This window comes from Balaenoptera musculus, chromosome 2 (genome assembly GCF_009873245.2).
Source record: "Balaenoptera musculus isolate JJ_BM4_2016_0621 chromosome 2, mBalMus1.pri.v3, whole genome shotgun sequence".
NCBI lineage: Eukaryota > Metazoa > Chordata > Mammalia > Artiodactyla > Balaenopteridae > Balaenoptera > Balaenoptera musculus.
The window spans coordinates 90,777,966-90,793,384 of NC_045786.1; the positions used below are offsets into that span (position 1 = coordinate 90,777,966).

General features: G+C 37.0%; 1 protein-coding gene across 14 annotated transcripts in view; it reads right to left on the bottom strand.

The window, feature by feature from the left end:
* The window catches only part of MGA (MAX dimerization protein MGA), a 158,730-nt gene that overhangs the window by 18,799 nt on the left and 124,512 nt on the right, over positions 1 to 15,419 (bottom strand). For 7 of the 14 annotated variants that reach the window (XM_036845107.1, XM_036845119.1, XM_036845112.1 and 4 more), the window contains exons 10-15: positions 11,279 to 11,505; positions 9,854 to 10,030; positions 9,167 to 9,239; positions 7,334 to 7,851; positions 4,790 to 5,087; positions 2,714 to 3,340 (exon numbers count right to left, since the gene is read on the bottom strand). In XM_036845107.1, the coding sequence (XP_036701002.1) occupies positions 2,714 to 3,340; positions 4,790 to 5,087; positions 7,334 to 7,851; positions 9,167 to 9,239; positions 9,854 to 10,030; positions 11,279 to 11,505 (1,920 nt within the window). The remainder of the gene's footprint in view (positions 1 to 2,713; positions 3,341 to 4,789; positions 5,088 to 7,333; positions 7,852 to 9,166; positions 9,240 to 9,853; positions 10,031 to 11,278; positions 11,506 to 15,419) is intronic. The other 7 variants (XM_036845114.1, XM_036845113.1, XM_036845116.1 and 4 more) reach the window with 6 other exon arrangements.

Genomic DNA, 15,419 nt, shown 5'->3' on the forward strand with positions numbered 1-15,419 from the left:
ATCAAAGAAGCAGGGAAATAAAGCCTGGTTAGGAAGAGGCAAAAGATAGTTTTAAAACAAACAGAAAAAGCAGAAATTTAATGCAGAAGATGTGAATTAAAAGAGATTTCAAAATATTAATAGTACCTAAAGATTCACTTTAATGTTTGGAAGAAAATACTAAGGACATGGAAAAAAATAATATGAGTAATCTACAGATAGGTTTTTGGTTACAGGAATAAAGAGGTAGGAATAACGTAATAGTAAGCATAAATGAAAGTGGTCTAACATTACCATTCAAGTTACTGAACTTCTTTAACATTATTATTTCCAATTACTCCTTTTTTTTAAACATTATTAAATAAAATTTTTCATCAGTTTGTCACTAAATATAAAAATCAACAAGCCAAACAAAACAAAGATTTTAATATGTGATATTCTATCAGATAGGTACTCTGCCCAAAAAACATATCAAATTTCTAAAACAAAGTGAAGCTCCTAAGATTTACATGACAAATTATATATAGACGATCCATGACTACTTTTGAAAACGAAATAAAACACAAAGACCAACTGTTTATGAAAAAAATAGTGTGCAACTTAAAAAAAATTCATCTATCTTATGTGAATTAAGAAACATGTTAAAAGCATTCTTAATTTCCTGAACATTTCTATTCACATTAAGTTTTAGAGAGTGATTCAAAACCAAATTACTCCAAAAGCAGCCTTTAATACATACACTAAATATGTGATTATTTATTAATATGTGTGAGAGGGGAAGAAGGGAAAGACAAAAAGAAGGAAAGTCAAATGAAAAAGTCAGAGTTGTCTAAATCCCCAAGTTGGGATCTACTTTATGAACCTATAACAAAATTATACACTTCCTTAGAAGTTGGCAGTGATTTGAGTCAGCTCCATTTATAAAAGAGCAGGTAAGAAAATCTGTTAACGTTAGTATTTCCTCAGTAGTATTACAGAAGACACTTTTAGGTGGTAGGTGGATATAGAGTAACACCATATCACACTGTCAGCATTTTAATCTTTTGATTAAAATACAGAAGAAATTACCAGTCTTTGATATTATGTCTTTAATATTATGCCAGCATTTTCTAACTTTCTTCATTAACAGAGAGAGCAAGCCACATGTTAAGAACTTACAGTAGCTGGCTAGTATTTGATACTTTTTATTATTGTTTCAGTGTATTTATTTATGAGGCTACCCTCTATTTTGGCAAGTAATGTTGGTTTCCAATAACAGTAATACTGCTCCTTTTAAAAGTACATTTAAGTGAACAAATGACTGGATTTAAATAAAAATATTATGTCAATTGTATGATAGTACAAATGGGAATCAGAGCAAAATACCTGAATGTATGTTCCAAGTGATTGAAATCTGAGAGACAATGAACTACAAAAGGTAAACTGTTTTACAGTTTCATGACAGAATTAAAAATATAAAGAAAGGTTAGAATCCATGATTTAGAAGACATGACCAGTTAAAATATGACAAGATATGAACCTTGAGATTCAAAAGGAAATCAAAACAGCTTCATCAACAACAATCTTTCTTTTGAAATTATATATTAGCCATTTTTGGTATGTTTGTTTACAGGAAGTAGCAAAAGACAACAAATTTGATACTGTCATCCACTTTTCCTTTCAACAGCACTTCAATTTATAAATCACTTCTTTCCTAAAATATCAAGAGGGATTTGGACCATGCCCCTAAAGAAAAAAATATTTAGTAGGAAAACTATCAGTTACCAAGAGAGAACTGCTGTTGGCTATTTTATTCCCCCTTAAATCCTGCAAAGTCTTTCACACTCTTTTCCACAGTAATTCCTCTTAGACTCTACTAAGAGAACAACTTGCTTCAGCTGGTTGAATTAAGATAGAAAAATTACCAAAGTGTTGAACTATTCCTATTTCAAATTCACTTAAAACTAAGCCAACAAGAGAAAAAATTTCATTTTAACTATAAACTTAACATATAAAATATCAGAGTCCTGAACAAAGAAATATGCCTCCTTACTTCTATTTCAATCAGTTTACGTATAGTAATTAAGCAGGAGAATAATGTCAGTAGTATATAGGAGTTGGGCTGATTCATAAATGATTTTTACTAAGAAAGAGGACCTAGAATTTTAATCTTAAGCAGGGAGGAGAGAGAAAGGGCCCTCAGCTTGGCTGCAGCAGAAGCAGAAGCCCTCCAATCTTTTTTAAATATAAAGCAGCAGCCCTCCCACCCCCAAAACAGGGAACAACTACATATGGTTCCCTCCTCAGATATGCGCTCCCAGCTCTCAGCACACAACAGGTTGCACTTCCTCCTGTGCCCACCTTAACGCTGCTCTACTGGCTCAGAGTTCCACTCCCATATGCAGTATCCTTCAGCCAGCATTTCCATTCTAATGTTTTTGAATATCGTTAATCTCCTGAGGAAATCTCTAGCCCCATTAAACCATCTGTCAAGGCTGTTTATCTCTAAAGTACCAGTTACAGGTTTTATTAGCGCTCTGGTTACAAAATTGCATGAATTTTCAGTGACTGTCCTAACCCTATATTTACCACAAGCTCTATTATTTTCAGTGTTCAGTTTTGCAGAATGTAATGATTTTTAGGAATATATGTATCATGTTATAGCAGAAACACCTGATATATCTATAATCCTATCAAAACCACAAAGTTACATAAACAGCTGTCAGTAAACCAGCTTGTAACATCTAGGCCTTACCTGGTCTCTGGCTCACTGGTGGACTCCCATCAATTCCCGAGAGTATAATGGGAACAGAGCTCAGAGATGAAGTTGGTGTGGTCACCATGGAGGAAGATGCAGCTGTGGTCACCACGACTATGGAGGTGGAGGCAGTGGAAGCAACAGGAAGAGTTATGGTTGGAGGAGATGCTACCAAAGACTTAGGAAAAGCAACTGAAGCCACAGGGGTAGTTACCCCAGTCGTTTTGATAAGGTTCACAGTGGCTGTAGACTGGGTAGGTGTTACAAGGGTGCTGGTATTAGTTTCAGAGACCTCAACAACCCCTGCAGTGGTGGCACCAGAAGAATAAGTAGTTTCCTTAGTTCCCACGTCAGAAATAGCAGTCATAGGTGTCACAGCAGTAACATTCTCTAAAAACACTTGAGGGGTGGTAGTAGTGACAGCAGCAGTCACAGGACTGCACACCTGAACTGGCTCAGAAGAAACCACAGGTGTGACGACCATTACTGGAGAAGGTCTGATACTGAACTTCTGTGGCCCTGTTAGGGGTTGGGGTGTGCTAACTCCAGGTATCTTCTGCTGCAGGGCTCCAACTTTACTCATCACAAACTGTGTGAACACACCACCAGGAGAGGGTCGAGCCGCTGCAAATAAAAATTTGCTGGTCAAAAATCTTCAGTTCTCATATTTTATCCTTGTAGTGATTGTGTTTATCAACATTTATTGGGCACCACTGGGTCAATTTCTTACAGGTATTAAGAAATTTCTTACCTGCATTACACATGCCAATTTCCACCCACAGAAATCAAACACACCCCTCCACCCAAACCAAACTTTTAAAATGCTAACTTTAACAAAGGGATTAAAATTGGGTGTTCCTTCTGAAATTCTTTTGGTTATGCAATATAATCAAATTGCCAGGACACTAAAAAGACAGTACAGCAGCACACAACTTCATCATCTAAAACAGATGAAGAGACTGCGCTCCTCCTCATTAGAAAGGACGCCCATACCCTTTCTCTCTGGGTGTGTATTTCTGCCTAGCTTCCAACTTAATAAACTCTTTCTCTGTGTGCTCTCTGAATGAATGAATGAATAAAAACAGATGAAGAAAGTAAGAAGCTGAAATTGTATTCCTAATTCTAATTTTAAAACTTTTTTCCACCACTTCCTCCTGTCCCAGCACCTCCACCTCTTTATTGTTGTCCTTTTACAAGACAGTAAAGTTTTGCATTTTTCTAAAATGTATAAAGACATTTTTTAAAAGAGGACAGGATAAGACTATCTTTTTTTAAAATCACCAATTGATGCTACTTCTTAAGAAAGAGGTAAAATGGGTTCTTTTTAAGGCAAGGCCTATCCTCCATCTTCATACAACTCCAGCATTTAGCCAGAGATTTCAATTTCCTATTAGAGGAATAAAAATAGAGCAAACGACATTTTTACTTAACATTCCTAAATAGATCTGAAACAACAAAAAGAGAAATCCAATAAACCAACTGCATATACTCTCAATGCTAAAACACAAATGATTTCAAGAAGGTAATTTTTTACAGACTCTAGCACTGCAATGTTAAACAAATGAGGTTTTTACTCACAGAACAGGGATGAATATAATAAAGCACTGTTTCCAAAATTATATTTTACAAGAGCCTTCTACTCTAAGCCTATAACTCAACCCACTTTGATTTTGCTAGCTCCTTGGTTTCATTAAGTTCAAGAAACATACATATGACTGGTACCAAAAACACCAGTCCTCATAGGAAAAATAGCAAATTAGGGGAAGTATTTAAGAATACATCACATCTTCCCTTTTGAAAAACAAAATTAAAAACCTAAGCCTTTTCTACATTAATAAAACCAGTCTAAAAGTCTGGAAATAACTGTAAAACTAACTCGAATTCAGTTCATCTAGTATTGTAGGTCATCAGAAGAGTTACTAAAAAATTTAAAAATTCAGGCAAGATAGACATCAAGAAAAAAAATAATGCCAACTTCTATATTTCTCTAAGTTTTACAACCCCTGTATCTGTATCCACTGGCCCAGCACCAGGTCACAACCCTTTGGAAAACATATATACAGTCCAACTTACCAATTGGTCTTTTCGCCGGGACAAATGCCTTCAGATTCTTCCCAGGGCGATTTGTGGTAGTGCTGGAGGAGGATGCCGTTTTGGAAGTGGATGTTGAAGGCAACAGGGTACGTGGTTTCCTGGATGCAGCCACCTTGGCATTGGATGCTACCTTGGAGATGACAGTACTGAGGGTTGAGAGGTCCAGGACTGAGGGTCGCAACCTGCCTGTGATATAAGCAGCTAGCCTATTGGCTGGATGCAATGCCCCCATCTGTCCCAATAGCAACTTAGCCTGCGGGTAACTCTTACCATTAACCTGAAACAAGTGGCAAAGAGAAATTCTGTAAAGATAAAATTCTCTTGCTAACTCATCTCCCTTGACAAGGGTTGCATTTTTACAAGGTTTTAAAGTCTGTTTTTCAGATTTAAAGGGAAAAAGAAATGGACTTTTTCCATTTGGTATAATCTGAGTATTTAGGAGATGAAAAAAATGTTGTCATCTGATACTCTGAACTAATCTCATCTCCTTCATTTTGGTAGTTTGGAAACAGAGAATCTTAGAAACTCATCATACCTGCATCCTAGATATGTGGAAGATACAGTCAAATCTAAGGTACCATCCAATTGTTTTACTTGTCAACATGCAACTTTGGTTAAGCTATTAACAATCATCAGCAAAAAAAAATGAGTAACTGTGTTCCATGAAATCTCTCTGACGAGACCAGTGGCATGATGAACGCTTCTCATAAGCATCCTTCATATTTGAAAAATATATGGTGAGTCTACTTTAACTTATGAGAAAGCCACTATTACAAATACCTAAGCCACAAAGTCACCTTAGTTTTCAATTTTCAAAAAAACTCAACTTTGAAGATAATTGTCTTCATCTTTCGGACAAAACTTGGACTTAAGATAAATGCTAGTTGAAACTCACAGTAATTTTTTAAATTATCAATAAATTGTCAGAAGAAAGTGAATCAATGAATGAGGTAAAGATTTTTCTCTACTGCCTGAGTTGACAGACCACCCCATCTTAGGCATGAGAATCATTTTAAAAAAAAGAAAACAAAAACCTCCCAAGTTTCTTACCCAAGTTCTCTATGTCATATTGCTAAGTGACCAGAGGAGATATCCTTTCCTGTCTCTCTTTTCCATCATTTAAAGGGGTGAGGGAGTGGAGTGAGGTGGGGAAAATTCTACTCTCTAAATTAATAGGGAACTGGTGAGGAGAATAGCTACACCAAGCTTCTCTCTCTTCTAAGACACAAAATTACTCTTTGCTACTTACATAAAATTGTTATTATTTCCAGAAAGATCAGGAATATCTTTGTCCCATGTTTGATACAAAGAATACGATCTTTCCATCCTAAAGTAAACTTTACTATATAGTTTTCCAGGCTCTGTGGAGTCTGGATCAGATACCCCTATCTGCTCCTTTGGGACTTGCTCTGAACACTACTCAGCAGCTTCCCCAAAGCGTACCTTACTACAGTGGCCTGACTGCTTATGCAGGTTCATATTTTACGGTGGCTTTCTGAGTCCTAGACAGGAGAACACAAAATTTCTATGACTGTATCTGAGGGGCGTCTAGTCTCACTAGAAATGATCTCAGTTAAGTCTCTGTTCTCAAAGTATCAATCAATAAATGAAACAAGGAGAAAACACTCTTCTCATCATTAAGAGTTTAAGAAATACCAACAGAAGCAGTTACATAGCAACTGCAACAGAAAGTTTTTAATTAAGTAGATCAGTCATAACAATGGAACAGTCCTTAGCCCAGAGAAGCAGTTGAGCTAGTAAAGTCAAGTAACCTTAGCAATAAAGTCAGACACTACCCCACATTTGGTACTATGATATAAAAGTGCATTTAATATGTCACTGAACAAAAAGAGAAAAGCTTTTTGACTGTGACTACATTTTACCTCAGAACATTTCTTTCCAAAGGATTTTCTAATGCCAGTATAATTTTACTAATATACCTGCCTGAATTACTTAACAGCAAGGATATAGATATTTGCCCTACAACAATGATTAGACTGCAAAAACTCTATGAATCAAATAAAGAAAAAATAAGTAAACTGTGGCTCAATTTTTTTTATATTTATGTATTTGAATAACACCATTGTAAATTAAAATTTTCTCCCAAGTTTCCAAACATATACTGCCTATCTTAAAAGTCAGTTTTATTTTACCTTGTTTTATTTTAAAAGCTGTCTGCTAATAATAATCCCAAGAACTAGACTGAATCCCTTGCTATCCTTGCCTGACTGTCAAAATATCACTGCAGCCCAGGTAATACAGTTTAAGAGCAACTTTCTTGGAAGACTAGAAAGAAAACTATAAGCCAATACAGTACTCTACGTTTCTGTTTGTAAATGTGCCAAAAATTCACCCTAGGTATGCATCTAACCTAGGCCTATTACAAAAAGAGATAATGATTTTGTCACCCAGTTCCCAGGAAATGTGAAGATAAGTAATATAAGGCCCACAAAGGGTTCTGAAAAATCAAGGTGTTACCTAAGTATAAAAAGGTGCTACATCCAGATTAAAGATAATTCTCACCTGGATAAGCCCAGATGTGCTTGAACTGGGTTTACGTTTATAGGCCACAAGCTTCCCTGCAGGAGAAAGCCCTGCATAAAAGGGCAGACCTTTGCCTCCATGTAATCTCTCCCTCACTGAATCCAGGGCATCTGTCTGCACAGGAGAGATATCATCCATTTTCCCAGGGGATAATGGACCGTCAGGAGTCTCTGATCCAGATTTCTCAGCCATATCATCTTGGTCTTGACATGATGGCATAGAGATTTTCACACGAGAAGAATAAACAGGAGGATTCTTTTCACCCCGGCTCTTTCGCTGAGAAGCCAACTCAATGATGAAGCTGCCCACCTTAAGTGACTGTGGCATGTTGCTATTGATGTGCTGCGATAAGATGCTCAAAATCTTGTTCCGATCCTCCTCCCAGTTGCAGTCTGAGATGATTTCTATCAGTTTGGTGGGACCACCAGGTGACCTCTGATGCACATAGGAGGTAGAAGAGGATTCCCCTTCATTGCAGGAAGACTTCCAGCTTTTTTCTGATAAAGAATTGAAAGATATTTCTGTATCACAGAATTTTGCACTGAACTTTGAAAAATTTTTATTTTTCCTGAGTTATCAGAAAGTGCCAGGGGCACAGAAATTCAACAGCTGCCCAGTGTCCCATTCCCATGTACTTTCAGTGGTAATTTGACGCTCATAATTTGGGAATTTTCCACGAAAAAAAGATTCCAGAGAATCAGACTATAAAATCTTCACTATTCTGCTCACTGGGCTCTCTTAATAAAAGGGAGTCCCTCTTCAGACTGCTCTAAAAAGCCATTAACTATTACATAAGAAAGTATTACCTTGCAAACAAAGTATATAACCAAGGTTAGGCTTATTTGGCATAGTGTACTTGCTATCCATATAGGCAAAGCAAAGATACTTGCAAGATGCTTTGTAATATGTGATGGGTAGAGTCAACCCTAAAGAACAGCAACAAGAGAGATGGTGTTTGGTTTAAAAAAAAAAAAAAAAGTGTGCTCTATCTCTAGTTTCCACTGCAAATACTTCTGATTTACTTCTGTACCTCTAGATATGATTGCTCCACTTCTACATTTTAGGCAAAACCACTCAAGTGTGTTTATATTCATGGCAACATATTAACTAAATGTATATTCACTAGCTAGATTTCTATAGCAGAATCTCCCAACCAATGTGCTATAGTTACAGATATGTCAGGATACAGATCCCCTCAGCCTTCAGGGTGGTCATGCTAATAGGTAGCTTCCTCCACTTGCCCCGGTGTGCTAGCAACATTACCATTTTTTGTGTTTATCATGCCATTAAAAAAAAGTTAGGAGGCACTGCTGCTTAAGCATCTGAAGTTTTAAAGAGCAAAACCAAAAACAAATAGTTAACTCCTTAGACACTACCCTTCATCATAGTAATTCTGGCAGTAGCCTTTACTAGATAAATCAGCGATACTCCTTCCTTTTTCCCTCTGTATTTCTCCAACTGTGGCAACTATTGAGAACCCCAGGGAAAATTTCAGTAGCTAATGATGCCAATATTGCTGAGGTTTTTATATAAAGAAGTTTAAAAAAAAAATCACTGACCTCATCCTAAATGTTTCTTGCGACAACGTACCATATCAACACCAACAAACTGTATTTCTTAGAACAGGAGTGATAAACACAGCAAATAATTGGAAAAAAACTTATCTATCATCTCTATTTTTAGCAAAAACTAGAAACAGGGTAGGTAGACATGCTCTGGATTGGTAGCTTTGATTTCCCCCCATTATTAGTATAATCCACACCTATGCAATATAAATACTATCAAATGATAAGACCTAGATTTCATTCTGACCTTGTGATTTATCAGAATCATCCTCCAGGTCACAGGTGATTGGTTTCAAGGGCTGCTGTTCAGAATCCGGCTCCTGACAAAGAGAGTAACGCAGAAAATACTTCAATTCAACACATATTTAATATCAATAGAGACTAGGACATGAGAATTAAATTTCTCAAGGAAGCCTAAAACGGTAGAAAGATTAAAGTGCTCAAAGAACATCTTCACATCCACATGCACAGCTGCATTACTACCATATTATACAACCATAAAAACAAGTAGTCTTGCTGTTTAATGTCCTTGACAGTGACTGAGTTACCAAGAAAGAATTAACATTGCACTTCATAGTATAATTCTAGTAAAGAAGGAAAAATATTTAATGTTTAATGAAACAAGTTTCAGTTATTTAGAAAATTCACCGATGTGGAAAGATGCAAATACTAATAATCACATTAATTAAAACCAAAAATGTTTAAACTTTTAAAAGTTACTCCAACATCAGAAAGAATAATACTTTTAATGACCTTAAGGGAATATTCTCTAGAACACGCATGCAGAGAAACATATAAATTGATATACACATTATGTAAACCTTCTCTGCCCGTTCAGAATTATTTCGAATTATTCCGATAGTAATGCAAATTCTAATACCAGCAACAGGGAATCGGAAGTTAAAAAGAAAAATCTATGCAATAAGTAATTCACCTTTACACTACAGTTCTCAGGACTAGAATGACATGAGCCCTGGTGCTGAAACGATGGGGATGGTGATGGTGATGGTTGTCTCTGTTCCTCTTGTTTTCGTTCATACACTCGAACTCGGGCACAAGTCATCATACTTTCAAAGTACAAGTAGACTGGATCCTTGTCTTCTTCCCGAATCTGTAAGTTTCATACAACAAAACACTCCAAACACTGGGGAAAAAAGTCTCTGAGACTCCCAAAGGAAAAGGATGTTTAATCTTTGCTTCTATTACAACACTTAAGAAATTTTAATGCAAACTTTAAAGTTAAATAGTACAATTACAGTTTGTATGTGCTGAATCTTGGGGGAGTTAGAAAGGATCTGGTTCTCTTTCAAGAAAATTCAGCACACCAGAGCAGTGCTTCTCAAATTATCTGCAGTGAAGGATAAATTTCTTAATTACCTGTCACACACAGACTGATACTTTTGTAAAATAAATTACTAGAAAAACAAAGGCCAGGTTTTTCAGTATTAGATTTAATAGATAAAAATTTCTCTATCAACTTGTAGCGAAAGTTTCTAAACATCTACTCTCATTTTCTATACTTATTTCATCACAGACCAATAAACAGTTATGGATCGGCACTGTATGAGGCCACACTGAACAGCACTGCACTAAAAGATCTTCTTCAATTTAATGGACTGTAAAGACTGAAATGGATTTATTAATAATCAGAAATGCTTAAGCTATTAACACAAGAGAAGCGTCAGCTCTTTTACCTATCATCTTCACCTGGTCATGCAAATGTTATGTTAAATCTTGAACTTTATTGTATATAAAGAAATTTGCTTTAAAAAGATCACAGTTATTTTTTAAAGCTTCTTCCTAATGCTTTTCTAATAACGTGTACTACATACATCTTAATCACTCAATATTCTATACTACAGGAATAAGAGTACCTTTTGCAAGTCATGTTTAAAAAAAAAAAAAAGGCCCATCTTTATATGATCCTTCTAAAGAGAGATTTGGCTATCTTTAAGAATTACAGTAATCCTGCACAGGTCCACTTACACACAGCTTTTCGTCAACAGTAAATACTACAGTACTACACGATCCTCGGTTGGCTGAATCCACACATGCAGAATTATGGACACAGAGGGTTAACTGTAACATAATATGCGGACTTTTGACTGCACAGAGGGTCCACACTCTTAACCCCTGTGTTGTTCAAGGGTCAACCATACTACTATTCACTCTACTTTTAATGACATTTTTTTAAGTGCCATCAATTAAACTGACTAAATCAGAAAGGGAGATGGCTTGCAGACATATTACCTGAAAGCACCATGATTCACAGAATACAAACCAAAAATCTAGTTGAAACCCATCATCTTTACAAATGATTTTTGTAACTTTCAATAAAAGATGTTAACACCAAGCTTACCACAGGATTGGGTTTGGGAGTATATGCCCTTGCAGGTTTAATTCCAGTGAGCAGTTTGCCCTTTACAGTAGTAGATAAAACTTCTGGCTGAGGCAACAACAACGGTTTCATAGGCTCAATGACAGAAGGCGTTGGGATATAAACTGGCTCTGGATCTACTTCACCTTCTACTTTCACCCATAATGGGTAATGTCGAACAGGCTGTTCAGGCTCTGTTTCACATATAGCTTAACAAAAAGAAGGGTAAGATTGTTAGATGCCTTTGGCAACAAAAGTTCACTGAGGCATTGCCAAAACAAAATATGCTCCCTCATAAAAAGCACCAACTCATTAAAATAATCAAACAGAGGCCCCCTAAGAAAACCTTTAGTTGCCCTCATGCACCTTAATTCATTCATCTATTAACCAAATATTTGTTGAATACCTATTATAAATCAGATACTGTTTTAGACACAGAGTGAAAATAGCTATGACTAAAACAAAGTTCTTGGGATTCCCTGGTGGCGCAGTGGTTGAGAATCTGCCTGCTAATGCAGGGGACACGGGTTCGAGCCCTGGTCTGGGAAGATCCCACATGCCGCGGAGCAACTAGGCCCGTGAGCCACAATTACTGAGCCTGCGCGTCTGGAGCCTGTGCTCCGCAACGAGAGGCCACGATAATGAGAGGCCCGCGCACCGCGATGAAGAGTGGCCCCCACTTGCCGCAACTAGAGAAAGCCCTCGCACAGAAACGAAGACCCAACACAGCCATAAATAAATAAAAATTAAAATTAAAAAAAAAAAAACAAAGTTCTTGCCTTCACAGAGTTTATAATCCATAGGAGAAAACAAACTAATAAACATATAGTATCAAGTAAAAAGAGCATCATTGAACAATATAGCTGGGTAAATAAGGGATGAAGAGTTAACAGGAGATGCTATTATATTTAACATGGTCAGAAGAGACTTTCTCTAGTATCTTGGAAAGGTAATCATTCTATACTACGCTTTTTAATTTTACAAATAACAAATATTTATTGAACCTTACTATGTACAGACTCTAAGCACTTAATATGTTTTAAATCATGTAACTGTAACAATAGTCCTTGAGGTATTATTATTCCCATTTTGCAGAAGCTGAGGTTCAGGGAAGTCCATCAGTAAGAGGCAAAAGCAGGATCAAACCCAGTCAATCTGGCTCCAGAGCTGTTTCTGTTGCCTTCTGAAGACAAATTCTATTCAAAAGTTAGCCTGAACTCGGCACGGGAGCAAAAATACATTTAATACAAAAGCAATGAAACCTGACTGAGATGAAATCATACTATCAACAAGTTCTACACAAAGGAAAACGTGCATTGATTATTTAACCAAATTAAATGGAGGATCTAGGTTAATAGGCTGCTGGCTTTATTCTTAAAGCAAACTGCCCAATCCCATCAAGAAGACACAGAAGCAAACCTTGTTTTTTGAATTTCAAAGGTCAGTGCTCTGAGAGGATGTAGCTGACTCTGAACCAAAGACCCAAAATCTATGCCTAAAGTCACATAAAACGTGACTACACAGCAACTGACACTTAATCAGACACTTAATCTTTTATAACAAAGCAGTATCCAAACCGCTACCAGATTTCATAAGAAGTACATCTGCTCTGAACATTAAGACCCAACTAGTAAAGAACAATTTTGCCCAAAAGTCTCCTAAGGCTAACATCATTCAGAACATAACCACAAAATACTGAATAAAGGCTTAAAATAGGGAGGAAAAAACCTTCAGAGCTAGAATGTGATTGGGCCAATTAATTAGCTACTTAGCAGTCTCTGTTATCCAACTTTTATAACTTAGCTTATTTATCACAAAATTCACAAAGGCTGGTAAGACCCCAGTATTCATTCATGTATTCAAATATTTAAATGTTCACTATGTATCAGACTTTGTAGATACAGTAATGAACAAAACTGACAAAAACCCCTGCCTTTATGGAGCTTACATTTAAATTGGAGGGAAGAGGGTAAGACAGGCAATAAACAAGACAAATAATGAAAATATGTTGGATTTTGGTAAGTGCTTACGAGAAAAAACAAAGCAGAGAGAAGTAAATAGTATGTTTAGTGAGTATGTATTTTGAGGGGGAGTGTTGCAATTTTTAAAAGGGTAACCAGGGGGACTTCCCTGGCAGTCCAGTGGTTAAGACTTGGCCTTCCAATGCAGGGGGTGCGGGTTCAATCCCTGGTCAGGGAACTATGATCCCACATGCCTCATGGCCAAAAAAAACCCCAAAACATAGGGCTTCCCTGGTGGCGCAGTGGTTGGGGGTCCGCCTGCCAATGCAGGGGACACAGGTTCGAGCCCTGGTCCGGGAAGATCCCACATGCCGTGAAGCGGCTGAGCCTGTGCGCCACAACTACTGAGCCTGTGCTCTAGAGCCCGCCAACCACAACTACTAAGCCCGTGTGCCACAACTACTGAAGCCCATGTGCCTAGAGCCCGAGGTCTGCAACAAGAGAAGCCACCACAGTGAGAAGCCCGCGCACCGCAACGAAGAGTAGCCTCCGCTCGCCTCAACTGGAGAAAGCTGTGCACAGCAACGAAGACCCAATGCAGCCAAAAATAAATAAATTCATAAAAATAAAAAAACAAAACATAAAACAGAAGCAATATTGTAACAAATAAAGACTTTAAAAAAAAAGGTCCACATCAAAAAAAAACTCTTAAAAGTAATAATAATAGTAATAAAAGGGCAACCAGGGATGACCTTACAATGAAGGTGGTGTATATAGAGCCTCTACCACTCATTTGGTTAAAGCTTTATTGTCTAGTTTTACGAATTATTTCACACACATATTAATTCTACTACAAAAATAAAAGCCTTCAGGCAGGTCAAGTACTATTGTCTTACCTCTCTTAATCATCTTTCAACGATTTTCTAAGCCTCCATAAACTAATGATTATAATAAGTAAAGAACCCTTCTCATCTTTTTTTCTTTTGAAAATAATAGCTCCTAAATATACAATACAATACTTCAGAAGAAACCCTCTTAAAATGTCTGAAAACATCCTAATTCCTCATAGGGAATCAAAGACAACTCTAAAGTTTCAATTGTGGATAAGAGGGAAAATGGTGGTTCCAATAAATAGGAGAGTTTCACAAAACCTAATGAATTGAGTTCTGTTTAGGACATGTAAGACTGGAGTGACAGCAACATAACCAAGTAGGGTAAGAAATAAAAATTAGGACTGTCATTGGCAGAGACTACACCTGAAGCCATGAAAATGGACAGACTCCACACAAGGGCCAAAACAACAGTCCACTTCCTCACACTCCATTAGCCCGCTGTCCACCTGATTCCTTTACACAGCCTGGAATACAGGATAGAGCACTTCTCTGCTCCCCTCACAATACACTAGAGATCCTCGTACCCCTTCATCTGAAACCCAGATAAAAGGAGCTAGCAAAGGCAGGATTAGGGGAGAACCAGAGTAGCATATATTCACAGAAACCAAGAACAGAAACCTGTTTCAAGAAAGAATTAATATCCCCTCATTTCTACTCAAATGCCTTCTAAAATACACTATCTTCCCAAGGTTCCCTAGCGTTATCACTCTGTCTTCTGAGTTCTCGATAAGTCTTTTGTTCATGACACTTAAAACATATGGCACTTTTGTTATTGTGGCACTTAAAATTACCATAAATATATATCTACATGTTTACCATATACCTGTTTCATCAAACTGACAGTAACCTCTTACAGACGGACTTAGAAGCTAATTATCTGTATCTTAACTCCTCTCACTCCTAGCAGTGCCCAGCGTACTTGCTCCATAAATGAAGTGTCAGACATGCAAGTCCCAGAAAACTGCTGTGCTAATAATCAGCATACTATATTCATCTCCCTTCTATTTTGAAGACATTTTCAACCTTTTTATTGTGAAATATAATACCCATAAAGTGCAGAAACAATGTATATACACCTTAATACATATTAACAAATACATTGTACAACCATGTAAACACTCTACAGATTAAGAAATGAAATATTGCCATAAACCCCGGAAACCTTTGCATGCTTTTCTCAGTCACAATCCTTCCCACAAGAGACTCACTTAAATGACAGCCACCTCCCTGCTTTCCTTTTTTAACACCAAACATCACACCTAAACATCA